General features: G+C 31.9%; 3 protein-coding genes across 3 annotated transcripts; all 3 read left to right on the plus strand.

The window, feature by feature from the left end:
• Positions 1-2,055: 2,055 nt before the first annotated feature.
• Positions 2,056-14,062, plus strand: LOC106780250 (glutamate receptor 2.5-like). Its single transcript, XM_014668512.2, has 5 exons — positions 2,056-2,383; positions 10,857-12,121; positions 12,239-12,536; positions 12,813-13,213; positions 13,452-14,062. Exons 1-5 carry the CDS (start codon positions 2,107-2,109, stop codon positions 13,929-13,931), a joined length of 2,721 nt encoding a protein of 906 aa, XP_014523998.1. The 5' UTR covers positions 2,056-2,106; the 3' UTR covers positions 13,932-14,062.
• A 6,852-nt stretch (positions 14,063-20,914) lies between these two features.
• LOC106780265 (50S ribosomal protein L9) lies at positions 20,915-24,956 on the plus strand. Its single transcript, XM_014668539.2, has 6 exons — positions 20,915-21,063; positions 21,958-22,143; positions 22,230-22,364; positions 22,696-22,812; positions 23,117-23,221; positions 24,591-24,956. Exons 2-6 carry the CDS (start codon positions 21,997-21,999, stop codon positions 24,753-24,755), a joined length of 669 nt encoding a protein of 222 aa, XP_014524025.1. The 5' UTR covers positions 20,915-21,063; positions 21,958-21,996; the 3' UTR covers positions 24,756-24,956.
• Positions 24,919-26,181, plus strand: LOC111240904. Its single transcript, XM_022776941.1, has 3 exons — positions 24,919-25,143; positions 25,586-25,673; positions 25,975-26,181. The coding sequence occupies exons 1-3, from the start codon at positions 24,944-24,946 to the stop codon at positions 26,083-26,085; spliced, it is 399 nt and encodes a 132-aa protein (XP_022632662.1). The 5' UTR covers positions 24,919-24,943; the 3' UTR covers positions 26,086-26,181.
• Positions 26,182-27,381: the final 1,200 nt, after the last annotated feature.

The raw sequence follows: 27,381 nt of genomic DNA on the forward strand, positions 1-27,381 counted from the left end.
TTAAATAATAAAAGTTAGTTATTTTTATTATAAATTTAAAATATAAAATAAAAATTTTATAAATAAGTTTTATTATTTAAAATCATATATAATTATGTTATTAAAACTCTTTATCTTCTCTCTTATTATTTTTGACTCCTTATTCATATGTTTGAAGATTAGAGACCGTTTGAGTGGTTTTTGAAATAACTTCTTTTACTTTAACTTACTAGTTTGTGTAAAAGGGTATCTTAATTTCTGTTCTTCTTTTTAGTTTGTGCGTTTTTTCATGTATGTGAATCATTTAAGCTTGCATGTAAGTTCTTAGTCTTCTACAAGACTCTATGCTACTAAGTGGTTCTAAGAGTTTGTCCTAATCGTGTTTTTATTATTTGTGAGAACAAGACTTTTGTACTTGTGGAATTTTCTTGGGACTCTAGAAGCTTGTTGGTCATCTATAAAGGTAATCCATTGTACAACCTTGTAATCAATTACAAATCATCTTTGATTATAAAAAAACCCAACTTTCTCTCTCCTCACATAAAAACCTAATTTTTTTCAACGACACCATCTCCATGGTTGTTCCTCAAATATTCCTCATTTCTCCACCAAATCACTTCCCACAACTTCTAAAACATTTCCCCATAAAATCCCTAAACGACTTGTCCAACAACCTACAAACACTAAGTATTTAATTTATATCTTAATTACTAACAAATATGGAAAACATAATCATTTCAACTATGTATCCGCATGTGAAAATTATTACACTTTTTATTTAATTGATCTATGATCTACTACATATTATCCATACTTTATTTTCCTGGTAATAGATTATATTGCTCCATGTAATTGATTATCCTATTCCATTGAATGTTAAAATCCTTGGATAATGGATTACATAAACTATAATTGACTACAAAATAAAAGAGTTGTGCACCTCCCCTACAAGACATCCAATTTGAAATTGGATTTTGTTTTGCACCCCTATGACTTCCTTTTGAAAGTCATTTTGTTCTCACTCGACTTCTAATACAACAAATCCAGAGAATTAACTGCAAAATTCTCTCCCATGCATGATCATCATGAGTATATCAATGCATTCACACACAAATAAATCATTTGCTTATGGAAAAATCATATTTTACATTAAACAATAAAAAGACTTGAATGTTAAGGTAGATTTTTGATATACTTTTGTCTTGAATATTTTAAAAATAAAATTAGTTTTTTTTCATAAACTAAAATTAGATTATGCATCTAAGTATGAGAATTTTGAAGAACTTATATAAATAATTTACTTCATATTGATTTGTTTATGTATAAAACAATTTCTAATGAGTGCATTGTTTTATATTTTTTCATTCTCTCCACACACTTTCGTTTCATTTTTTTTTCTCTTTTCTACTCTTCTCTCAACCCAATTGACATTAACTTATCTCCCAAAATTGAAGGAAGAGTTGAATACCTAGAATATTCAAAAGATACTATACATGTGTAAGAAAGAAGGAAAGGAAAGAAATAAAAAGAACTCAAAGTAAACAACAGCAATAAATGTTCCAATTAATGACCAATTCAAACTTCAATGTGACAAAGTGATTGGTCCTTATTTTAGAAGCAAACACCTTTAAATGGTATGAATTTTCTTTTTCTTCCATAACTAATTTTGGTATATATATATATATATATATATATATATATATATATATATATATATATATATATATATATATATATATATGTATGTATGTATGTTATGGATTAATTAAATTGTATTAGATTTAAATTTCTCTATTCTAATAATAATAAAGAGAAAACTATATAATAATAAAACATCTTCCAATATAGGAAAAGAGTAAGAAAGAATCTTCAAATCAACCATCCCTTGTAATATCTTTTCAAAACTCGTACTGAACATGGGAATGTAGTTTTCTCAACTCCATTTCTTGAAATATGTGTTACAGGTTGAAGTAAATGTCTTATAAGTAGGGAAACAAAATAAAGTAGAATGAATTATTAGTTAAGGTGTGTTTATTGGAGTCAAATTATGAAGAAGTCAAGAAAAAAATGTGGGGGCTACTATATATTAATGGAAATGTTTAAAGTCAATTAATCTTTATTGCTCCAATGGGAGGGACTCGTCCCTTGTCACAATCTATCTTCTTCTTTGTCTTGCATTTGTTTGCATGGTCAAGGTTTCTACTGGCTAATGAAACAACACACGAGTGCCTAAGCACTCCTATTAAGAACATAGGTGTTGTTCTTGATTTGGATTCACTAATGGGTAAGCAACAGAAAGTAGCCATGGAAATTGCAGTCCAAGAGCTCAATAGCTTCAGTTGCTCAAAGCTGGAATTGAATATACAAAATTCCAACGGGATTTCGGCTACAGCAATATCCAGTGGTAATGTCCTTTTCACCAACTTTTTGTTTCTTTTGAACAAACTTCAACAACAGCATTTATGGTCACATTAATTTCTTCGGTTTTTTTTTTCTTTTGTTTTTTTTTTTGTTTTCACGTGTTTTTCTTTGTGGTAAATGATCAATTTGATTCTCCAAATGGTTATTTGTTGTGATTTCTCCCATGTTTACAAAATTTTAAATATATATATAAATTACTAATTATATTTTAAATTAAATCATATATAAAAAAATACAATAGAAAAATAAAATTTTAAATTAATTCAAATCATATATTATATATTAGTTAAATATATAGTTTTAAATTTTATAATTAACTGTTGAATTGATAAAGTTTTCTTTTGTAATTATTATTTAGATAACATTGTTATAACCACATATTATTTGAACTATTGTTCACTTTGGATCTTAAAGCTTGTTAAAGCTTTTTTTTTTCTTAAGAGGCACCTTAAATGGTTGAAAGAGGAAAGTGCATCATTAATCTCAATTTCTATGCGATGTAGGATTATTGAGTGTATAAGAACAAATTTTCCAATTGAGGGCTAAGGGATAAGGGATTGAGTTTGAGACCTTGTTTTCCTTTCCATAAGCCTGTTTTAGTAAGTCTAGAAATCCAACATTGCTTAGAAGTCAAGGTTAAGAAAAATTTAAAAACATCTTCCTTCTTCTAATGTGTGTTTTAAGGATAAAACCAGCTTCAGTTTGTTTTTTTATCTGTTTCTATATATTATGATTGTGACCATTAACCCGCATGCAAAAGATAAAACAATAAAAGAGATAAAACTTGCAAAACACTTAAACAACTAAGAATTGTAAACATATAAAACTACAACTATGCGTTGAACTAAGAAAAATCATATCATTTAGATGTGTATATGTTAAACATAAAAAAGGTAGATTGTTAAGACAAAATCGTTTATTTGACTTATATGTCTAAGCGCTCTCATGTTTTGAAGTTTAATCAAATTAACCAGAAGAATAGGATAGGCAGAAACATAAGTGCTAGAAACAAAATCCCCAATCATCCAACAACATGGGAAAGCTTTAGGAAAACATTTAGAAAACAACTAGGTTAAAGCTTCCAAATGAAATGATAAACGACTTACAAGTCAAAGCATCTAAGAAAGAGTTATGCTAAATGCATAAGCTATATTGTACCCAATGGTAATAAGTTTAACTCTCAAGAAGTGAAAAGGGGTCAAGACAATATCTTTGACTAAACCCTCTAAAAGCCTTACATAAAGATCCAAAAACTTATAGAAGATGAAATGTGCTAAACGCTCTACCTCTAAAAAAGAAATATCCCAAAAAGTGTTTATAACATACTAAACGATACCATGAGCTAAAATATCTACTTCGTCCAACGATGAAGTTCTTACTCAACGTTTGGTATCTCAAAACAAAAGCTTGAATGTAAAAAGAACTTTCTTGTTTTGAACAAGAATTAAATGTCATTAAATGACCAATGTTAAAAAAAAACAACAAAAATGATAAGAGATAAGACATATCTGTTGCATGCACAATCTACTCTATCCTATGCATATAACCTACTACACGCATCCACATGCTTTATTTGAAATGTACCATAAGTAGACCTTAGAGGAAGAATTCATAAAATGTTCTTTTTATAAGAAGACGTGTCTGAAAGTACAACATACTTAAAGTAAAGTAATGAAAAAGAAAGTATACTCTGACAAATTGACTTTAACCAACAGCTGATTCACACGCAAGATAGAGAAGACACAAGATTCAAGACTAAGAGCTCAGTCTAACTTATATCTTTTGAAAAATCCTTTAAATTGGAGATTATTCAAAGGAAGAATCAAAAGGATAATTTACAACGAAAATATCAATCATACGAAAATCGTTTAGAAGCAAAGCATAGAAAAACTCAAGCTCAAAGAGAATATAATATCTGAGAAGAGAAAAGAAGAGTCAAGTAATACTTTCAAGCTTCGTTGTAATATTTGCATACTATATTAAGAAGATGGAAAAGAGAAAAGAGAGAAACACCTAGCGAGTCTATAGAGTGTATTATATTAAATACATATCCTCTTTGTGAGAGTAATAGTATAAATTACTTGTAAGCAATCAGTTGATTGCAATTCTAAAGAGAATTAAAATACTTATTGTGAAACTCAAACGAGTTAAGGAAATCTAGGCAGCATATCAGAGGATACCAAGAATGCCTAGGGATACCAGGAGTTGTGAGACTCAACTAGTTTAGCATAATAGGAGTTATTCACTGACTAGGGATACCAAGAGTGGTGAAGAATACTACACAACCAGGAGTTGGTGAAACTAAATTAGACAGTGTATTAAGGGATACTAGGAATGCCTAGGGCAGGAGTGGTGAGAATACTTAGTTGTAATCTTGTTGAAGATTATAGTGAAACCTTCTAAGGATAAAGGAGATTGATCGTAGCTTAGATGGGCTGAACCAATATAAAGCTATATGTGCATTTATTGTTTACTTTTATCTCAATGTTTCTTTCATGAAACCTATAGTTTCATTTTTCTTTTAAATACAAGAGCTTCCCATACAAAACAATTGTACATTAAAAAGGAAGTTCTTACAAACAGTGTAGTGAATATCCTGAATAACACGTGATAAGATTTCATTGTTCAAAATCATTTGCAAGGTCAAGCGTTTAAAAATTACTTGAAAAATTTTGTACCAACGAAATTGCTATATCAGGAAGGTTGTGAAAAAGGTTTTCCATTAACACTATTCAACCCCCTTCTAGTGTTTTTTAGGTACTTCACCGCATATATTCGGTGCTCGTTCCCGCCACTCTTCCATAGTCTTTGTTTACCTCATGCAAAGAGTATAAACAAATAGTCCAACTCCCAAGGCTGTCGAGATATGATGCAGGATGAATTCCTGACTTACATCTTTGATTTGTCACGCGATCTTGTTGTAACGATCCATGAAAGCTCTTAAGGACTCATCCTTTTCCTGCTTGGTGCTCATCAAGCTAGGGGGTTAGGTTCTGGATCCTACTAGTTGTATATTACATGAACAAGGTGCGAATGAAGGAGAAGAAGCTATCCACTGAGTTGAGTGGTAGGGTGTTAAACCATGCCAGAATCTTTCCCTTCAGAGACAAGGATAATGCCTAACGTCAATTCTAGGATGTCATGGGTTTACAAAAATTGGTAAATTTCAAAACTTTATCTTAGCGTGAAAATGTATTTTTCAAAAGCCTTAACCTTTCAACATGCATAATTTATTCAAAACATAATAGTTCCAAAAGCCTTATCCAATTACATTATTCCAAAAATAATTTAAATGACTAAGGAAATAAAACAACTACAATTACTTTGTTTCAAAAGTCTATACCAAAAGAACATTTTAAAGAAACCCAAATCTTTCCCCCATCATATCATGAATCTATCATGCCTTTAGAACATCTGTCATATCATCTGCTCACGTATAACACATTATATGATCATCGCTGATAATTTTATTCACAAACACACAAACATACACATGTATGGGGTAAGCTACTGATAAAACTATCATAACAACAAGATACATTCATACTCATTATATCAACCATAATAAAACACAAAACAAAATACATACCTTCTTATTATATCCACCATAATCAAACACCCCATACATAAAAGTAATAGCAATAAGATTCTTAATCCTCTAACATAAACAATTCAATAATAATGAATTTCTCTATCTTTGATCCCCAATTCTCAATCCTTCATCTTTGATCTTTAACCCTTGATGTCATCACTAACATCTCATTCATAAACCTTTGGTTTATCCACTCATTAGCAACTATGCTAACTACTTACTATAACCATTATAGTAACACCACTATCAATATAACATAATTTGGAGCATCTTCTATACCATGATCATCGTCATAGGTACACCACCATCATGATTATCCCAACCATGAATCACACCATGAGTACCACTAAACCATGAACTTCATCATGACAAGACTCAATCGCACTCATGTACCTTATCTCACCAACTTTAGCCGCTCCTACAACCCAATCTATAGATTTCCCATACAAATACGCTCGAGTCACCCTTCTTCTAGCTTTGGACCTATTCCCTTATCACATAAGGCAGAACATTTATCCCCTTTTCTACAATTATTTTCCAAAAGAACATCACTCTCTTTTCAACAACCAATGGCAAATAGAGTCATCCCCTTTCAACAACCAATGCCAAAGGAAATATCCCTGTTTTTTCAACAATCAATGCCATAAGGAGTCATCACTCTCATTTCAACAACCAATGTGAAAAAGAATATCCCTCCCTTTTCAACAACCAATGCCAAAGGGAGCACATATCTGCAGATAGAACCAATATTTACTACGTATAGGAAGTAGAATAATCTTCTTAATTAACCACACACACTCTTGTGCATTCCATCTTCTACTCATGCTTCAATCTCAACCACAAGTCAAGCCTGACCTTAAACACAACCATTAATCTCACTCTCTGAATTATCATCACATTCCACAGCTCCTCAACCTTAGTCCACGTTCATTCATCATAAAAACACATTGTTTCTAGTAAAATTACTCTAGGATAATCGATTATCATAAGTAAAAATTGATTATTCCTAAAACATACACATGTACACAATTTACGTTGTGATAATCGATTATCACTTAAGATAATCGATTATCTCAGTAGTTCCACACAACAAATCGTCATAATTCATCACGCATGAAGGGATAATCGATTATCATCCCAAACAATCGATTATTCATGTGAATAATCACGTTCCTGGACCAAACCCTAAGGTCCAATCCTTATGTATCAATCCCAAATCACGTGAAAGCATGCTTAAGACATCATCCATGCAATCAACCATCACATACCCTTGTAAACATACTCAAACACATACTACATCACAACACTTAAATCATCCAAACCCAATCTTTATACATTTTATACCCCAACAAACCTAAATATACTGCATATGATTATCACAACACCCTTACATCATATATTTGCACAAAACCCCCCAAACATCATAACTATGTTCTCCCTTAGCATCAAACCCTCTATTGGGATAACCCAACAAACCATACATACATTTATAGGGAAAATCCAACATAAATATTACATAAACCCTATTCCATGCATACACGAACCCTTGCTCATAAATAGAAACAGATAATCATAACCATAATCATATAAAAATGTATCAAACAAGGATTATCAATCAGGATAATCAAGAAAACATATAACATACAACAACAAACACACAATGGTAAGCTTTCTTATATCTTGGTCAATATTAGGGTTTTATCTACAATCCCAAAACACCATCAATTATCCTTTGCACTAAGAGTTCTGTTGCTCTCTGTCTTCTTCTCCCAAAAACATCTATCTCCTTTCTTCTTCTGTTTTCTCTCTTTGATTTAAAGTTTCTAGGGTTTCTAAAACACACCACCTCCTCTCTATATCTTAATATTTCTAAATCAACCAAACTCTATCTCTAATATTTTCTCACTTATAATAATATATTTTATTCTAGTTTATTATAAGTCTATCAATAATATATTATTATTATTATTATTATTATTATTATTATTATCTAATAATAATATCTAATTACATCCATTAATATCTTAAGATATATTTTAATTAGCAATATCTCAAAATATATTTTAAAATGTCTAACAATACCTAATGATGATTTTCTCTAATAATAATATCTCTTTTAATCTTTAAACCATCAAGATTATATCTCCAATTTCCATTTAACTAATTTTTAAAATAACAACAACTAAATCTTCTAAAAGATTTACATAATATATTTTTATTAGTTTTTCATATTATTTAATTTGCATATTTTTCCTTTCTACAACTTCCTAGTTTAATTTCTTGCACCTAATTAATAAAAGGTAAAATACTCTTTTGTCCCTAGGAAAAAATGTAAATAAAATAAAAGAAATAACATTCAAAGTCTTAAAACTCCTTTATTTTTAAGACCCGTATTTTCCCATATCTTACAACACGAGGTCACTCACCGTGTAGAAGGGCATCACATTGACGAACATCCTTAAATGCTCATCTGGGTCTGTTGACCAATTATACTTCTCAAAACATCGAGAGCGTCCCCCGTTCAGGCATGGATATCTCCATGATTGTTGGGTAAAAGGTAACAGACTGATTGTGTGAACCGTCTGTAATGTGGGAGCTCCCTTACTTGATCTCATGCTCCCCTCTTGGACCATCTTGGTTGGTCCTTCTATATGCTTGTTTAGGTTCGATGGGCAAAGGCTACCTAACACTAAATGCTAGGTTGTTTGCTTTTGACATGCGACCGTGTTCTCGACCCTTAATGTCGCTAACTCTGCTTTATGCACCTTTGCATTTCTTGCATCTGGCACTGCATCTCCCTTATCAGTCCATAGGATCTTATTGTTTGCCCGACTCTCCTAGTGTAGTTGTGCTAATGTTCTTGATGGTCACCACTAGGTTGTCCTTTATTTTCTCGGGCAATGTTTTGGTTGTGGGGTCGAGATTTTATGTTTACTGTATTATGGGTCTTAATGTCCAAATCTTTATCTTCATCATCATTCGTCCTGAATGTCCATTCGGTCAAACTATGAGGTTACCTGCCTAAGGTACTCCTTGTCAAAGTTAGTGAAAGTTCGACCATTATAGCAATTAATGTGTATTTAATACAATCACTTATCTTTTCACCTCAAACCTGTTTTATAGTTTTCAGAATGAATTTTAGATTAATGGTTGTCTAATTATAAACCAATTATCGACCATTATACTTTGCTTTGAACTAATTAACGTTAACAACAACCTCGTGATAATGACATTGTTTAACACATATTAATAGATGATCATCCAGTCTCTTGCGTACGGTCATACGATACAAGATTATTCAAATATTTGATAATTTACCCACCTAATAGATTATATCATTTCAAATATAAAACTGAAATTGTGATATTTAATCGATCAATATACTTTATAGTTAATTCTTTGCAAATCAATAGACGTGTTCAAAGTAAAACGATTGATTATTTTAAAATCTAGTCAATTAATTTTTCAAATAACATATACCGAAGAAGAAAATAATTGATTATTCATTTAAGATAATACTATATATTTAAAGATAATCAATTGTAAGTTTTAATATACTGATGAACAAATAATTGATTTTCCATTTAAGATAATATACTATATACTTAATATAATGAATTATTGTAAGTTTTAATCAATTAAACCAACACGAAAAAAAAGAAGAAGAGCGTATATATAAAAAGCATGATCAACACCAGTGGCAGAATCGGATAAAATTTTAGGGGTGTCAAAATAGATTTTTTACATATAGATTATTTTTTCTTTTTTTGTTTTGTCTACTAAAAAAAAGTAGAATAAAAAAATATGATTATTATTCACTATCATACCATAATATAATCATAAAAAACTATAATTAATGTAGATACATGAAATTTGTACTGTCATGTTTGAATTAAATGTAACTAACGAAAATATAGAAAGTCCTAGAACTTTTGTTTTACTTGAAGGATCTATAAAAAAGGATTTACTATACTTTTGTGGCAAAAAAATCCACACAACACATCCTTCTTTCATTAAATGCCATGAAACTATTTTGAGGTTATGAAAAATTTGGAGATAATAGAATATGAAAGTAATATATTTTTGTAATTGTGTAAGTTGTTGACATGCATCAACTGTGTACATAAATATTTATATATCCATCTCGTCTACGTGATTATTTTAAAAAATTCTAGCTATAAACTATTTAAAATGTTCTAGATTTTTATTTATATAAATGTTATTAATTTTTTCTATATCATAAGCTGGTTTAAGTTGTTTAGAATTTACATTATATTTTAATACTTTTATCGTAGACATTTCTATATTATTTTAGAATTTGCATTATACTTTAAGAACCATCCTTGCATATAACCGTATACATAAAACTTAAAAAATGTACCTGTAAGACTTAGTTCCTGCATAATTTTTTAATATCCTTTTAATAACTACTAGATGAACTATGTAATGGTTACATAAATAATAACACAACCGTTCATAAATATTTAACCCTAATTTAATTATAAGTGTGTGAATTTAATTGAGCTTACAACAGGTTGAGGTTTGTTCCATTACAGACCAACTTAATTAGCGAAGAAAAATTTCAAGTTGGATATATAATGGTTAAATTATTTCATAATTCAATAAATTTTTTGATAAATTTTAATTACTATTGCAAAAAATGGGTTTTTGGATTCTTTTTTAACAATGGATTTTTTTTAACTTTCATTTATTTTTTAATTGAGTTCTTTTGTCTGACTGTTGTTATGACAAATCGATCACAAACATCTAATCAAAGGTTATTGTTCTTCTACGTAGATGCTTAAAGTTATGACATTGTTAAAATGAAACATTGTAACATTGTTATGCTTTTCTATATGTATAGCTTTGAATCTCACACAGAACAAGCAAGTGCTTGCCCTCATTGGAACAATAACACACAATGAAGCAACAATTGCAAGTGAGTTAAATGACACCATAAAGAACATTCCTATACTGTCTCTAACTTCCCCCATAGCCAACATGGAGATGTTATCTCCACAATTGCCACACTTCATCCAATTTGGCAATGATATCAAGATTCATATGCAATGCATTTCAGCCATCGTAGGAGAATTCAGATGGAGAAAGGTGACAGCAATCTATGAACTCAATAACAAGTTTTCCTTTGATCCAGGAATGCTACTTGACCTTTCCTATTCTCTTAGACTTGTTGGCTCTGAGATTGATAATCATTTAGCGTTCCCTTCCTTGTCCTACCTCTCAGACCCAAAATCTACCATTGAAAATGGGCTTAAAAAGCTTAAAAGAAAAAGTAACAGGGTCTTCTTGATTCTGCAATCTTCTTTGGAGATGGCTAACATACTATTTGAGAAAGCAAAACAAATGGGTTTGATGGAAAAAGATTCTGTTTGGGTTATCCCAGATGGGGTTGCTAGCCTTCTTGATTCGGTTAACTCAACTGTTATCTCTAACATGCAAGGAGTTATTGGATTTAAGACACATTTCATTGAAACAAGTGAGAAATTTAGGAGATTCAAGTTTAAATTTCGAAGAAGGTTCGCATTGGAGTTCACTGAAGAAGATAATATTAGCCCGAGTGTCTTTGCACTACAATCTTATGATGCAACTTGGGTTGTTGCTCAGGCTACAAGGAATTCACAATGGAAGTTTAACCTTGAACAATTATCTAGAACTAATCTCTCCAACAATAGAAAATTACAACAACCACCAATCTTCAGCATAATTAATGTGATAGGTAAAAGTTACAGAGAGTTGGGATTATGGTCTCCAGAACTAGGTTTGACAAAAAACCTTGTTATAGAACAGCTACCAGAGATAATGAAGACACATGGTGCTTCAACTAAAGTTTTAAGTACAATTTATTGGCCAGGTGGCTTGCAGTTTGTTCCTAAGGGATGGACTCACAGCACTGAGGAGAAGACATTGCAAATAGCAGTGCCTGCAAATGGTGTCTTTCATCAATTTGTAAATGTGACATATGATCAAAACACAAATAACACTTCTGTTACCGGTTTCTCAATTGATGTCTTCAAAGCAGCCATTAATACTTTGCCTTATGACTTGAAATACACGTTTGTTCCCTTCAATGGTTCTTATGATGAAATGGTAGAGAAAGTCTACAATAAGGTATGGTAGCAATTAACTAGTACCAACAATCCCATTTCTTCTTTCTTGCCTTTTTTTTTTCTTCTTTTGCAATTTTGTATTTCATAGTACAAATCTTAACTTTTATTTCTGGAGTAGACATTGGATGCTGCTGTCGGAGATACAGCAATAATGGCATACAGATATCATTTAGTGGACTTCTCACAACCATATCTTGAATCTGGCCTAAACATGGTGGTTCTAGAGCAATCAAAAAAATCAAAGAAAGCATGGATGTTTTTGGATGCCTTCACGAAAGAGATGTGGTTGATGATGACAACACTGCACATTTTCGTTGGATTGGTCATTTGGTTGATTGAGAGACAAGTTAATGCAGAACTAAAAGGATTGGGGTCCATGCTTTGGTTTTTAGTCACTGTAATATTCTATGCACACAGTAAGTCCTCTAACACAAATTTCAACTTCATAAGAGTAAATTTCCTTCCTTGGAGTGTGTGAATACTCATTTCAGGTACTTGAGATGGTAATTCAAACATAGAAAGAAGCAAAAAAAATGATAGCAATAGTGGCATAAATTTATGAAAATAAATGCAGAGATATATCTGTTTTCTCAGCAATATTCACCATACATATGACATGATACTAATCAAAGATTTCCTATCACAATCCTATCCCTAATTCTTGGAGCATTTCCAAATCTAATAATGTGCAGGAGAACCAATTAGAAGCCCTTTGGCTCGAACTGTAATGGCACCATGGTTATTCGTTATCCTCATTGCAACTAGTACTTTCACAGCAAGTTTGACTTCCATGATGACTTTTTCACAGCTAGTGCCATCTGTTTTAGATATCCAAACCCTTCAGAAAAGAAATTCCCCGGTTGGCTGTAATGGAAATTCATTCATTGTGAAGTATTTGACTGAGGTACTAAAGTTCAAGCCAGAGAACATCAGAAAAATTTACTCCGTAAGTGATTATCCTAAGGCCTTTCAAAATAAGTATATTGAAGCCGCTTTCCTTAGTACGCCTCATACGAAGGTATTTCTGGCAAAGTACTCATGCAGGGGTCTCATCAAAGCAGGGAACACTTTCAAGCTTGGTGGCATAGGTTTTGTGGGTCTCTCTCCCTCATTGTTCCCTTTCCATTTTATGATATGTTTCGTACTAGTGGAAAATAGGGTAATTGTAAGGGAAACTTGAAATTTAAACATAATGATTGTTTTCTTGTATTAACTGCCAATATTAAGCACTCATTATCTTACTTGCACTAGACACTTTTTTTAACATTGCATATGCTAGTTTTTAAAAGAAGTTTTCCCTATTTTTGAAAATTGTACATTTGATTACTCAGGTATTTCCAAAGGGTTCCAATCTAGCTACCGACATATCTGAGGCATTACTGAAAGTGATAGAGAGTGGAGAGATAGAAGAACTAGAAAAAGAGATGTTAGGAGGCAATGCAAGTTGCTCTACTTTAGAAAGCAAAATGAAAGATGGTTCATCGACAGGATTTCAACCTTTCCTTGGCCTATTTTGCATCTGTGCTGTTGTTTCTATTTTAGCATTGTTATATAATATGATTTGTGTGTTCATGAATGATGTAGAGACATTCACTAACTATATACACGTAACATTGACACCATTGAGGAGAATCTATATATGGACAAGTGCATCTTTTACATGGATTTGTTCAACACTACAATGGGGGAGTATTAAAAGTGTAATTACTACCACAATAACAGCAAATGCAGAGGAGACTACCATTAATAGTCAACAAAGCGCCATGGTTGTTGAGGTCACTGATATTGTATTGGCTTCTCATTCTTCCTGAGCTACTAATTTTTCATATTGTTGTAATAAACATTCTAGTACAGAAGACTTTAATGATTTCAATGCACATTCTTTTTTTTGTTGATACCTTGACAATGTGATGTTATGATATACAAAGATAAAAATATTTATGCACCAAATTACGAAGGAGTAAACCATGAAAATAGTGGAAGAGGTTTATTATTGTTTTTTACAAAAAATTGAGAGGTTAAAGTCCTATGTAACCTTTTTCATGTTACTTTATGGTTTCTTTCTACTTTACCTCCCCCTCCCTAGCAATAAGAAAAATGTTATTTGAGGATGTTTGCAAAATTTTCAATAATGGAGTTTTTCTATAAATGACTACTATCAAATACTGGTGAAATGTGAAAAAGTATTTCAACTCATTAGTCGGGGCAAAATTGATTACATAAAGCTCTCATGGAATTTATCGAATATAGGATATTGGGTTTATTGAATATGCATATTAAGTTTTAAATCTAGAGGGTATGTTTGGGAGACCCTTATAGTAGATAAAAATAAAATGAAGAAAAATTGAGAAAGAGAATGACATGAATTTTTCTATATTATAAAGCCAGGTTATGATGGTAATATTTATTGTCGTAGAAACCGTTCTAAAAAGCAGGACAAAAAAAAACTTACTAAGGATAACCTGTCATATATCGAGCATAAAATAGTGGTGAGGTAAACATTGATCAAACTATTTCAATCAAGTGAGGTTAAAGAAGGCTAGAGGAAGCCAAGATAGGAGAGAACCTATCCTAAGGGTGGCTCACAAAGTTGAGAGGAAATATCATTAAAGTTTCTTTACTATTCGTGAGATTTCTTACAAGAGGGATTTCTCTATTTATAGAATTAAAGGAGTGCCAAGATTCTTCAAAAGAAAAGGGATATGCAAAAAGGATATTTGAATTTTGGAGTCAAAAGAGAGCATGTTTCTAGTGTGACTTGCCTATGTGGCAAGGTAATTCTTCTCACATGTAGAAGGCACATAACATACCACATGGAAAGCACTCGATGGAAAATCAGGGTTGCTTAAGGTCTAAGCTAGCTCAAAAAACCTAAATTTACACATCTTACACACAAAGCCCACAATTTCTAGGGCTATATTATTCTACTAGGCCCAAAAGCTCAAACAAGGCCAAAATACATGGCCTATAATATCCTATACAACTTGACCCAAATACAAGCTCAAAAAAAATACAAACAGTCATAGACTAAGTTTTCACATCCTCCTTAGTCTATGTAAACATAAACTTGGGCCTACTAAGCTTTGAAGAAACTCAATCTTATTGTATCCTTTTGGTCATTGCTCTTGTTGTAGGCCCATTGGCTAGAGGTATGTGATCATCCCCTCGCTCTTGAGAAGGATTTGACCTCAAATTTGGAGGTTGCCTTATCATTAGTTCCACCTGTAAAAGGACTAAGGTAAGTGACATCAAAGGTGGCATTAACTTCGTACTCCTTAGGTAGCTCGAACCTATACACACTATTATTCACTCTTCATTAGTGTGAAACAAGGCCTTCAATGTCACACATTCAATGTCAGACCACAAAAAACCAACATAAAAAATGATTAGTGACATTATTATAAATAAAACCATCTACTAGACATTGAATATTCCACCCACCAACTTCATATACCCATTTGTTGTAAAAAATCCTCCATTTTGACGTCAAATAATTGCTTGCATTCGCTCGAAGTTGAACTGAAAAGACATTTGTGTTGAGATTGATATCGCGTAGCGGAACGTTCAAAGAACGTGAATACAGTTAATAACCAAGAAGGGAGGGGTGAATTGGTTCTCTTAAAAATTATGATTTTCTTTCACAACTTTTATCAAACAGTTTATAAGTAAGAGTTATAAAGTTAAAGAAAATCACACAAAGGATTTTATCCTGGTTCAAATAAACAGATTCTATGTTCAGTCATTAATCATTATAAAGAGTGATTAACCTTTCTTCGAATTACTTCTTCATTTAATGCCTTTTAATATTTAAGTATCATGAAATTCACTTTTCAATTTCTCATGTGCAACATCCAATTTTTCAGATTCATTTAACAATTCAAGAAATGCCTTTTGTAAGTCAATTTCACTAGTTTCAAAGCTAGAATCACTTACTTGACTTGCAGTGTCATCAAGGTCAGCCATTAAATACAAATTTGCTTCCTCATTTGAGTCTCTTGAACTTGATGAGCTAAAGTCATTTTCTTCCCAAGCAATATAAGCTTTCTTCTTCTTTGGAAACCTCTTTTCTTTCTTTTCTTCGCTTCTTTTGCTTTTGGGACCATTCGTCTTGACATGTCCTCTTTCCGACATCCGTAACACTTTATACTAGATGAGGAACCTTGACTATCCTTCTTTTCATTTCTGAATTTGTCTTTTTTCTTTGCTCTCATAAATTTAGCAAATCTCTTTATCATGAGGCTCATGTGCTCCTCATCATCAGAATCATCATCCTCCCTTTTTGAACTTTTTCCTTTGGAGACTTCGGTTTTGAAGGCCAAGGTCTTCTTCTTACCTTGGTCTTCTTCTGTAGTCAATCTGTTGAGCTCAAGCTCATGTTCGCGGAGCTTTCCAAAAAGAATAACCATGGACATTTGGGATAGATTTTGGGATTTTGAGACGGCAGTCACCTTGGGTTGCCAAGACCTATCCAAAGACTTTAAGATTTTAACATTCAATTCATCAATATAAAATGTCTTACCTAATCTTGTGAGATGGTTGACAATGTGGGTGAAACGCTGTTGAACATCTGCAATTGTTTCTCTAGGTTGCATTCTAAACATTTCATACTCCTGGATCAATGTGTTCTTTCTAGCTCGTTTCAAGTCATTTGTACTTTCATGAGTGACTTTAAGGACTTCTCACATTTCCTGCTTTGTCTTATACATTGAAATTCTATAGAACTCTTCAAGCACAACAGAAGATATTATATTACGAGCTTTATTATCAAATTGAGCTCTTCTATTTTCCTCAAAAGTCCAATTTAAATAAGGTTTCTCTTTCTCAACACCATCAACAGTTCTCATTGGAATAAAAGGACCATTTTCAACTGCTTCCCATATGCCTCTTTCAACAGACCCCATAAAAATTTGCATTATGACTTTCCAAAAAGCATAATTATCACTAGTAAAAAGTAGTGGTCTGTTGATGGAAGCACCCTCAACATAAACTTGGTTATGACTAACCATTTTCGTAATATTTGAAAAACTATCAAAGCAAGCTCTGATACCAATTGTTGACATTGGTATTGCGCAACAGAATGTTTAGAGAGCGTGAATACAATCAATAACTAAGAGGGGAGGGGAGAATTAGTTCTTTTAAAAATTATGATTTTCTTTCGCAACTTTTATCGAACAATTTATAAGCAAGAGTTATGGAGTTAAAGAAAATCACACAAATGATTTTATCCTGGTTCGAATCAACAGATTCTACGTCTAGTCGTTAATCAATATAAAGAATGATAAACTTTTCTTACTCAAAATCAATATCAGATTACAAACAAAGTAATGCAAAGATTTAGAAATAGAAAACACTTTCCTTCGACACACGATGGAAAGAAGCCAACTCAATCAACTTGAAGAGAACAACTTGGACCTTAGACTCACTAAACACAAGCTTCTCCTTTTCACAAGACTTGACTGAACTCATTACAAAGCTTGAGAACTTCCTCAAAACAATTATGTATTCTCAAAAGGCTTAGTTAACCTCTTAAAGTTTTAAGAAAGGTGTATATATAGGCCAGGGGTCAGAAAGTGAAAAACCAGCTCCCAACTGCCAGTGATAATCGATTACCATAAGTGGTAATCGATTATTTGAGGCCGTTATGGGGTTTTAGAAAATGTGATAATCGATTATCCTTAATGATAATCGATTATTGTCGAACCTTGGACAATATCAAACCAAGCAGTGATAATTGATTATCCCCTATGATAATCGATTATTGTCGCGAACAATTCTTTTCTATTTTAGCCATTAATAATCAATTATATCCTTGGATAATCAATTATTGACATAAGGAATCACTATATATGAAACTTCTTAATGTTTTTACAAATGCAAAGAGATTCCTATACAATGATTTCTACAATGAATGCTTTTAACATTGATAATAAAGATTCTTCGAGTCTTCAAGAGTATAATCATCAAAATCACTTCAAGACATCAATGCTCCTCATACGTAACAATTTGAGTTGCTAAAGTACAAATTAGACGTCGGTGGTGATTGATTCAATGTCTAAATGTGGTAAATGCATTAAAATATTAGGTGCAAAAATGAAAATTTAGCCACATAAGATGTCAGACAATCGATTCCATGTGATCCGATGTCATATGGCCTGCAAAAATTTTCTAAAACAGAACCAGCCACACTATTTCTTCACTCTTTCTATTCTACTTGAACCAACAACTTCTTTGACGAGTACGAAGAAGAACAAAGGTTAGTTTTGTGAGTCTTACCTATAATGAAAGTGTTTCCACTGCCTTGGATGGGATTTTTCTTTAGTTTTTTATCAATTGAAATTGTTTTTCCATGTAGCATCAATGTCCTAAATATGATTTAAAACTCCACCACTTTTATGTGAATGAACAGTTTGTTGATGAGTGTGATTCAAAGTGCAAAGGTTAGTTTTGGGCCATTTACCTCAAATGTGTGTGTTTCCATTACCTTGGTGATGTCGATGTCACGCTTAACTCAAATTGATTGTGCAATTTAAATGGAATATACTAGGCAATGACTCTTAAGTCGTCTCTCAAGGACCAATTTTGGTTCCATCAAAGGATCAAACACATAGTGGGGGGGGGGGGAGTCGTGAGCAGATTTACGAATTCAAAACACAAATTAAAGAAGAATTAAATAACAAATTAAAGATAGGTTGGTCACTAGTTCCAATTGCAATGCTTCTAATCCCTTATTAGCAATAATTATCCGCTCCTCTCACTCCTAATCCAACACGAATTAACCAACTAAGCGAAGATTAAAATGTTTTCATAAATGTGAATTAAGCAAACGCAATGCACCCATTTAATCACATTTGCACTACCACAGATTAAGCAATGTGGTTTTAATCAACTAAGTGAAGATTAATTGAACACAAATTGGATCACTAAGCGTGAACCTAACTTGTGAAGCACAAAAAAATTTATATATGGTGCAAGGAAAGATGAATAGAGTCACAATGACAACACAATAATCTTATGGAAACAATGCAACATCTCTGGCGTCCAACCCAAAAGATTCAAGCTACCATTGAATACAAAATGAAGAACACAGACATTTCATTAGGTTTGGAAAACAAAATAGAGAAAAACACAATAAAACAAAAACCTAAGCAACAACAAAAACACAAAAATGGAACTAGAAACGGAAAATGAATTGAAGCATAGCAAAACCAGTTACAAACATCAAAATAGCAGAGGCAAACAAAACTAGAAATGAAATTAAATTTGGAACGAAATTGAAACTGAAATGAAAGTGCAGAATCAAGAACAAAAAAACAAAATTGCAATTAAAACTGGAAAACAAAAAATGAAAAAACCCTCAGAGGAGAGGATTGTTCACATTCAACATAATGAATGGAATCAAATAGAATGAGTGACTGCATGGGCACTTAACCTTAGGTCAGTAAATCAACACTACAAATGGGCCAAAAATGTTAAGTCTGACCCAAAAATGAGCCAAAAGTGTTAAGTCTGTCCCAAAATACAAAGGAAACAAAATTAAAACGAAATTAAAATACAATGCTGATGTGGACAATAAAAAATGATGTGGCAGCCCTCTTGAAGTCCCAATTATAATTCAAAAACTTGTCCTGGAAATAATAATGGGAATAATTAAGCTCATTTAATTCAAATTAATAAAATATGAATTATTGGTCAAATTAAGCACAAATAGCAAAATTGAGAGAATAATAGACAGTTAAGCACAATTCAATAATTAATTTCGGTGCGAAAAGCTAAGTGAATAGGACAAAATAATAATTCATCGCTTAGTTGTGATTTTTTTTTTTAGTTTTGATGGATTCATTTAAGTTTTCGTGCACCATTGAAGCTTTACCATCTCGAACAACGACGACGACAAGTTCTCCACTTTCCATTGCTGACATCATTTGTGTTTAACAATTAGTTTATTGGTTTTGATACACATTGCAATATACTTATGGATTATTAGAGATGAATTGTTTAGTTTTGCTATTCTACTTTGTGTCTTGTTTCTTTTGTGTTTTTCTTATATTGTTTTTAACTTAAACAACTTTTTTAGTGTGATTTTTGACATTTTATTTTTCATTAAAATATGAAAATATTTATAGTATAAAATGATAATTAAACACTTAGTGAATATCAATTTAAACTTTTGCATATGTATTAGTAATTATGAAAAATATTTTCTCTTAATGAATACGGGTCTAATCTTATGAAAGTTAAAAATTTAATATCTATAGAATTTGTTTATCGAATGCTGAATGAGTTTTATTCGTAAGAGAATAGGTATAAGTTTTACTGATTATGGAATGTTGTATCTATTATGCCATTTACGTGATTTAAGTAAGAAATCTAACTATTGGAAATATAGTGTTAAAAAATATTTAATGATTATTTAAAAAATAATAAAACTTTTGATATTTTAATAATGGACCCTTGGACAATTTCCCATATATGTTAAGTAAAATATAATTCAATTAACTTACATAAATTTTCTTTAATAATTTTATCTATATTTTATTTTTAATTTAAATATAAATTAATTTTAACCTATAAGCAAATATTTTTGTTTTGTTTATCTCGCTATAAATTAACTTATTCAAGTAGATGATAATGTCTTTTAAAATACACTTAATATATTCCAAAGTTTTGGAACATTTACAAATTATCATAAAAATATTCTAAAATTAGTTTCAAAAAACAATTAAAAAAAAGGTAGACGTTGCAAAATAAAATGCCCATAGAATTACCCATGTAAACATCAGAGACTTTACCTTTTTGAAGTTTCAATGAAACATCTTTAAACCCTATAACCAGGTCCACCATTAAACCTTTCAGTTTCAGCTCAAAGCTCTGCGTTAACGGAAGCCCCGTGAAGAAGGTTTCGGGCTTTGAATTCCCACACCCTAATTAAGTTCTTTGGTTACGGTAAGTCTCCATTGATCCAATATGCTTTAGTTCATCTTAGTTGGTTGCCATCGAAACCCGACACTGAATCAGTGTCTTGAAATTAATCGCTTTATGAATATCATGACCCGCGAATGCTACTGTTGCCGCAAAAAAATATATAATTCAACTCACATTCCACGTGGCCAGGAAGAATTAAAGTGGTTCGTAGCAATATCTGTGTTCTCGACGGTTTTTATTCTTGTTGGCAAACTTTAGTGCTGTATTGTTATTTATTTTTGTTTCCAATCTATGTTTGGGTAGAATGTGTGAACATGCTAGAGTTGGTCGGTGCTTTGAGTTAAGGGTGTTATGTTTACTGTGGGGATTTAATGAACATGCTTACTCACATGCCATGTATATGATGAAATGCTTGAACGTTTCAGAAATAGACTATAAACTAAGGTTTCTTAATGGGTTGATGGTTGAATTTGTGATGCTATAGTAACTATACCTCTTGTTTTCATGTCTGCACCTGAAGTAACTTAACAAAAACAAGGTTCAAAAAATAAAAAACAAAAGCATGGAACTTTTTCTTGTTATTATTTACTGTCGATAATATTACCAGCGGACATCTGGTTTTCGGATACTGATTATATTTGTGTGCTTAATGTGTAAGGTTACCATATTTTGGGAACTGGCAGGATATCAAACTAGTGAGGCATCAATGTTGTTGTTTGATTGGTTATCCAACTGTCTTTGACTTATAGTTTGGTTCTTATAACATTAGTATTATGTGAAATTATATAGCACGGGAAGATCCATTGCTGTTGTTATTCTTAAGAATGTCCAACCAAAGCGTTTAGTTTTGAAGAGATGAGTTTTTTTGGTTTGAAACTGTCATATTGATAGTAATTTGTCTTTGGATGTTGGCAGTGAGGAAAAAGGTGACTGTGTATCTGAATCCAAATCTGAATGGGTTATCTTCAATTTGGAAGACATGGTGTTAGGAAGATCATTAGATCTAGAGATATCAGTTATGATAATGTTGTGGTGAACCCACTCCTGTTTGCTTCCCAAGGGCTTCGTTACAAGAGGAAGCTCCAAGTCATCCTTACAACTGTAAATATTTATCNTTAGTTGTGATNCTTGTTTAATGNGATTGNATTTAATTCAATTTTCTGAAAGTTTATATTTCCAATTTACAGGACATAGATAAGCTGGGAAAGGCAGGTGATACTGTCAAAGTTGCCCCTGGATATTTTCGCAACCACCTAATGCCTAAGCTCCTTGCTTTCCCTAACATTGATAAGTTTGCTTATCTTCTCAACGAGCAGCGCAAGGTGTTTTTTTTTTTTTAAATTAATCTCAGTTTTACTTACTTTTATGTGCTACTTCCTGGTCAATGCCATTCATCATTAGATAAATTGATTTCCACTTTCAATTTTATTTAGTTTACTATGTTCTGGAATAAATTTTTAAATTCATGATATGATAATGNTGTAGATATCTGATNCTNAAGACAACTGTGTCCTTTACATTTCTTTCTCTGTTTATGTGAATCCGTGTGGTTCATGTTGTCAATATTCTAAGCTTTTCTTGGTGCATAGGCGGTCTACATAACTTTCTTCTCTGTATTCACCATTTGGATTTTTTATGTTTTAAATGATTCAGATCTATCAACCAACTGAGGAAGAAAAACAAGAAGATCTCACTGAAGTTAAAGAATCAAAGGAAGATAAGATGAAAGAGTATGAAAGAGCTGCACTGCGTCTTGATAAAGCTAAGCTGGTTTGTAGTCTACTCTTTAAAGCTTTTCATTGCTGTTTTAGACTATTTCTGCTATCCTTGGGGAAATTAACTTCATTTTCTATAATATTTGCTGAGAATACAGATTACTGCTCTTACATTTTCTTTTATGTATTACTGATTAAAACCTCAATTTAGACTATTTTTTGTGATTATACTGAAAAATTATATTTGCTGAGTTTCAAAAATAGAAATGTATAGTTGATAGTTTCATAGTATATCATTTTAAAACTAACAAATTGGTATTTAAGTTTTTAATATGGGCCTGGATGTGATGATCTAATAGGTCTTGCGGAGGTTAATTGATGTTCAAAAGGCCAAATCACGTGAATCCAAAGCTGACCCCTTGGAATTACGTTATGCTGTGACAAAAGACGATCTTGTGGCTGAGGTAATATTTGTTCTTTTTCTTTGTAGTTGAAATGTTTTACTGATATTAGCTATAAGTAAAAAGTTAAAAGTAAGAGTATCGTCTGTTAGAGTGTATACCCTTGTCGATATTCAGAAATAGAGAATGATTGTTAGATATCGGGATAATATTTTATAATATTATTATTGTATCTTAAAAATATTTTGGAATATCGACCACTGATGAATGGTTTTCACTTTTCATGATGTGTTTCCTTATTGAATTAGGATTTGAAGTCTAATATCAGTGTAATCAGGAATTAATACTGTCTTTTATTTCATCAAATAGTTTTCTATTTTCTCCTGTCCTTCTTTGCCTTCACTTAATTTTAACAACTAACTTTTTTATATTGCAGTTTCTGTGATATTTTTAATGTTTACCCTACTACTTATCTTGCCATGGTACTAAAACTAGGGAGAGAGATCTACTTGTTCTTTTATCAATGAAATAGGGTCGGTTTAGGTATATAGGAAAAAGTAATGTGAAAAAGAAAAGAAGGAAAAGTAACATGACAGTGTTGGAAATGACGAATTCCTCTAAAAATAATCTTTATTTGCCACATGAAGAATTTCTATGAAAATAATTCTCATTTGCGACTCAAATGTCTAATAGCTATGCACAGATCTTGCTGGTCGTTGTCTCTAACATCCTTCCTTATTCTCAAACTGAAGGAATCCATGTTTGTCCTAGGTCTTATGTAACAGTGCTAAAGTTGAAGGGAATTTTAATATGCTTTTGTATTAATAAGAAGAGAATAGGGTCTGAAACAGCAATCGAAAAAATAGTTGACAGCAACAAAATAAACAGAACAATGAAACAGTGGCTGCAGAGGTCATAAGCTCCGGGATGCCAATTTGGGAGAGAGCCATTCCTGAAAAGGAATTTCCAGAAAGAAAGGTTAGGTCAGAGAAAAGGGGACAAAGAGAATGGTCAAAGAAAAAGATTTCAGAGGGAAGGGTCATACCACACACTTTCTCATTGAATGAATCCACACAATTTTATGCTCTCTCTCCCCATGCGTGAACTTTTGCGAAAATCTTTATTTTCTTTACTGCTTGCCACATGGCTATCACCTTTAACCAATTCTCTCACTCTCTTTGGATCATTCTTCTCGGGTGTTAAATCTTTGTATTTCTTTTGCAAACCATATTTAATTTAATTAAACATTAGTGTCTTATCACCAAATTAGGATCTATTTCAAAGAAAATCATATTTAGATCAAANGTCTGAAAATACCAAAATGTATGCCAAATGTTTTCATTCCTAGAAGGGTACGCTTCTTTCTTCCTTTTACTTCTTTCTTCTTCATTCTTTCTATGCTACTGACTTTTATATATTATTCTAATTTAAGGTGGCGAGACAACTCTGCGTGAACATTGCANNCGATAACCTGCATCTTCCATCACCTTTATCNACGTTGGGAGAATATGAGGTGCCACTGCGATTACCAAGATCCATCCCCCTGCCAGAGGGCAAGGTTAATTGGAGTTTGAAAGTTAAAATCAGGAGTAAATAAATCATTGTCTTGTGGAATTCCGTTCACAGGGGATGAAATTATTGTTTTGTGCTGATAGTCATCAAATTGAACCTGGGATTTTGACACATTTAACATAAATGTTGACATGTTTTTATTTATAGAAAACATAAATGTTGACACATTTAACAATGTCTTTTCCATATTCTGTTATGACTGAGTGAAATCTCATGTTCTTTGACATTCCTTTACATAAACTTAGCTCATTGTCAAATTCACTTGTTGTTTATCTATCACTCCCAATCTATGAACAGATCATTCAACTTCAAATTAGAGTCCATAAATCTAATGTCTTGGAGACGTTGCGGAGTATACATCCTTTGGCTCAGCGAATACCGTTGGAAGACATGGATATTTCCAACCCTAAAATGTACATCAAACTGAGTACTTTAAAAGTTAAAGCATTTTCGTAAGAGGGCTGCGCTTTGTGTATTTGACTCTTGCTAGGACAAGATATTGTTACGCATTTTGGTTATTATAAAAGCCAACTAATACTACATTGTTTAGTTTTGACACTTTCAAAAGGTTTACATATAATACCTCTTCATATACTCGAAGAGGGTAGGAAAAGTGATGGGTCTTGTACGCATAAAGTTGTGGTTCTCATTTCAGCTTTTTGTGGATGTTCTTGTTCTATTTCCCGTGTGCATAAGGAGGTTCATGTCCTTTGTACCATTTGTTTTACTTATTTATTTTCTTTTTGTATTTGGATGATATACATATTTGGAGTCTTATCCATATTTTCTTGTTATTGGTCTTGTGAGTGTTTGACCCTTGGTTTGTACGACGTTTTGCTTTTGCGTTACATGAAGGTTGACTTGTGGGACGCTTGGCTTTCATTTTAACATGAACCTTGCTTCTCCTTTCTCTATTACATTCATCCGTCTCTTCCGTTACCTAGTGAGTGTTCACTTTCCATAAATAGATATCTTCTATCTTTAATCATGACTCTTTTTCTCGTTAATTCTTGTGATCTTTGGTTCCACCTGTTTTTGTATCCCTAGGAGTTTATGTAATATACTACAGAGGACAACGTTCATTCATGTCTATAATATCTTCTGACGTTTGCTATGATTTTAAGGACCTGGGACTAACAAGACAGACATCATGAACATTGACACTAACATTACAACAAGGAAGCCTAACATTGTCGCTATAACTTAGATTGATTGTTTCATTGGTCAACTTTTTATGCTGGCAGGAACGTATGTATGCTTTGTTGGACATGTGTGGAATGGAATTTCACTCTTACGACTTCCAAATCCAACTTCAGTACTTTTGCAAAAGTATATTGTACACTAGTTACGTGTGAATAAAGATATCATGACACTTTGTTTATTGCATTATCTAACAATCTGTGCGATGTGAATTGCTCTTACAAGGAAGACAAATGTATTTGGATCCTTTTATTTTTAAATACATTATTGAAGACGTGGATGAGTATTTCTCCTACAAGGAATTCAAATGTATTTGGATCCATTTATTCTTAAATACACTATTGAAAATGTGGTAGATAATGATTTGTTATTAAAAGCTATTATTATTGGAAGATGATTGAAGATAAGAACATCAGTACACAAATCAATGAATACAATAAGTTACTAAAAAATATTAAAGAAAAAAACATTGTTCTACTTGATGAATTTGGTTCAAAATTATTGATCTAAAAACTTACTCAATCTTGGATTAAATATAAACAACAACTTAAGCATATCCACAAACAAATGTCTGCGCATAATCTCAATATTCATATCATCTCATACATACCGAGTAGAAATGAATGTGCTATAGGCCAGTTATTTGCTAAGACAAATATGATAAAAGAGAAACCAAGTATAAAGTGGTACGAGAAAAAACCCAATCAAACTAAAAATTATCGGTCCAAGCAATGCTACAATTGAATATCACATTGACTAAAAATAATACAGATTTACAATATATAAATGAATGAAAACTCTATCTTATAAATTTGTTTTATAAAGCTAAGTTAGTCATTTAATTTATTTCTTAAGATGATATCAAAGTTATCCGAAACTTATACTAATGAAATTTATTATTTATTGATTGTTAAACTCTACGTCGTATTAGGATTTAAACAAAAACTTGATTTTCCCACTAATATAATACAATGAATGATTCAAATGAGTGTTATGCTTGTATGAACTCAGTCCAAGAGATGGAAGAATATTATGCATATACAATGTATATGATTAATGCAATGTGATGCTAACAGCAATGAATAGAAAAGACAGATGATTAACTAATTCTAATATGAATCTACAATGGAATGTACCTGGTTAATTACAAATGCAGGAAATAAAATTCGATACAGTATTTTTTAGAACTGTTTGATGAAAATTCTATAAAAACTAAAAATGAGAACTTTGGAGAATCCATGCATGAAATAGGACTCGCCTGTCCTAATAAAATAGAATATGCAATGCGAATGAAAGGAAGGATTTAAAAAACGAAGGTTATGCATGAAAAGTAAAACTGGATTCTTCATTGCATCATGAAGCAGTCCAGGGCAATTTCGTGTTTATGAATGAATGCTAATGCAGGTTTTATATAAGTAATGTAAAAACCGAAGAAGATAATAATAAAATAA

The sequence above is a fragment of the Vigna radiata genome, unplaced genomic scaffold, assembly GCF_000741045.1.
Source record: "Vigna radiata var. radiata cultivar VC1973A unplaced genomic scaffold, Vradiata_ver6 scaffold_171, whole genome shotgun sequence".
In the NCBI taxonomy this organism is placed as follows: Eukaryota; Viridiplantae; Streptophyta; class Magnoliopsida; order Fabales; family Fabaceae; genus Vigna; species Vigna radiata.

What these genes read in the sequence shown, in the direction of transcription:
- LOC106780250 (XM_014668512.2), top strand. Translation starts at nt 2,107, where the DNA reads ATGGGAGGGACTCGTCCCTTGTCACAATCTATCTTCTTCTTTGTCTTG. An exon ending in TAGAGAAAGTCTACAATAAG is followed by an intron (nt 12,122 to 12,238) that starts GTATGGTAGCAA and finishes TTTCTGGAGTAG; the next exon opens with ACATTGGATGCTGCTGTCGG. An exon ending in AGCTTGGTGGCATAGGTTTT is followed by an intron (nt 13,214 to 13,451) that starts GTGGGTCTCTCT and finishes TTGATTACTCAG; the next exon opens with GTATTTCCAAAGGGTTCCAA.
- LOC111240904 (XM_022776941.1), top strand. Translation starts at nt 24,944, where the DNA reads ATGTTCTTTGACATTCCTTTACATAAACTTAGCTCATTGTCAAATTCA. An exon ending in GATATTTCCAACCCTAAAAT is followed by an intron (nt 25,144 to 25,585) that starts GTACATCAAACT and finishes CGTTACATGAAG; the next exon opens with GTTGACTTGTGGGACGCTTG. An exon ending in TCCGTCTCTTCCGTTACCTA is followed by an intron (nt 25,674 to 25,974) that starts GTGAGTGTTCAC and finishes TTATGCTGGCAG; the next exon opens with GAACGTATGTATGCTTTGTT.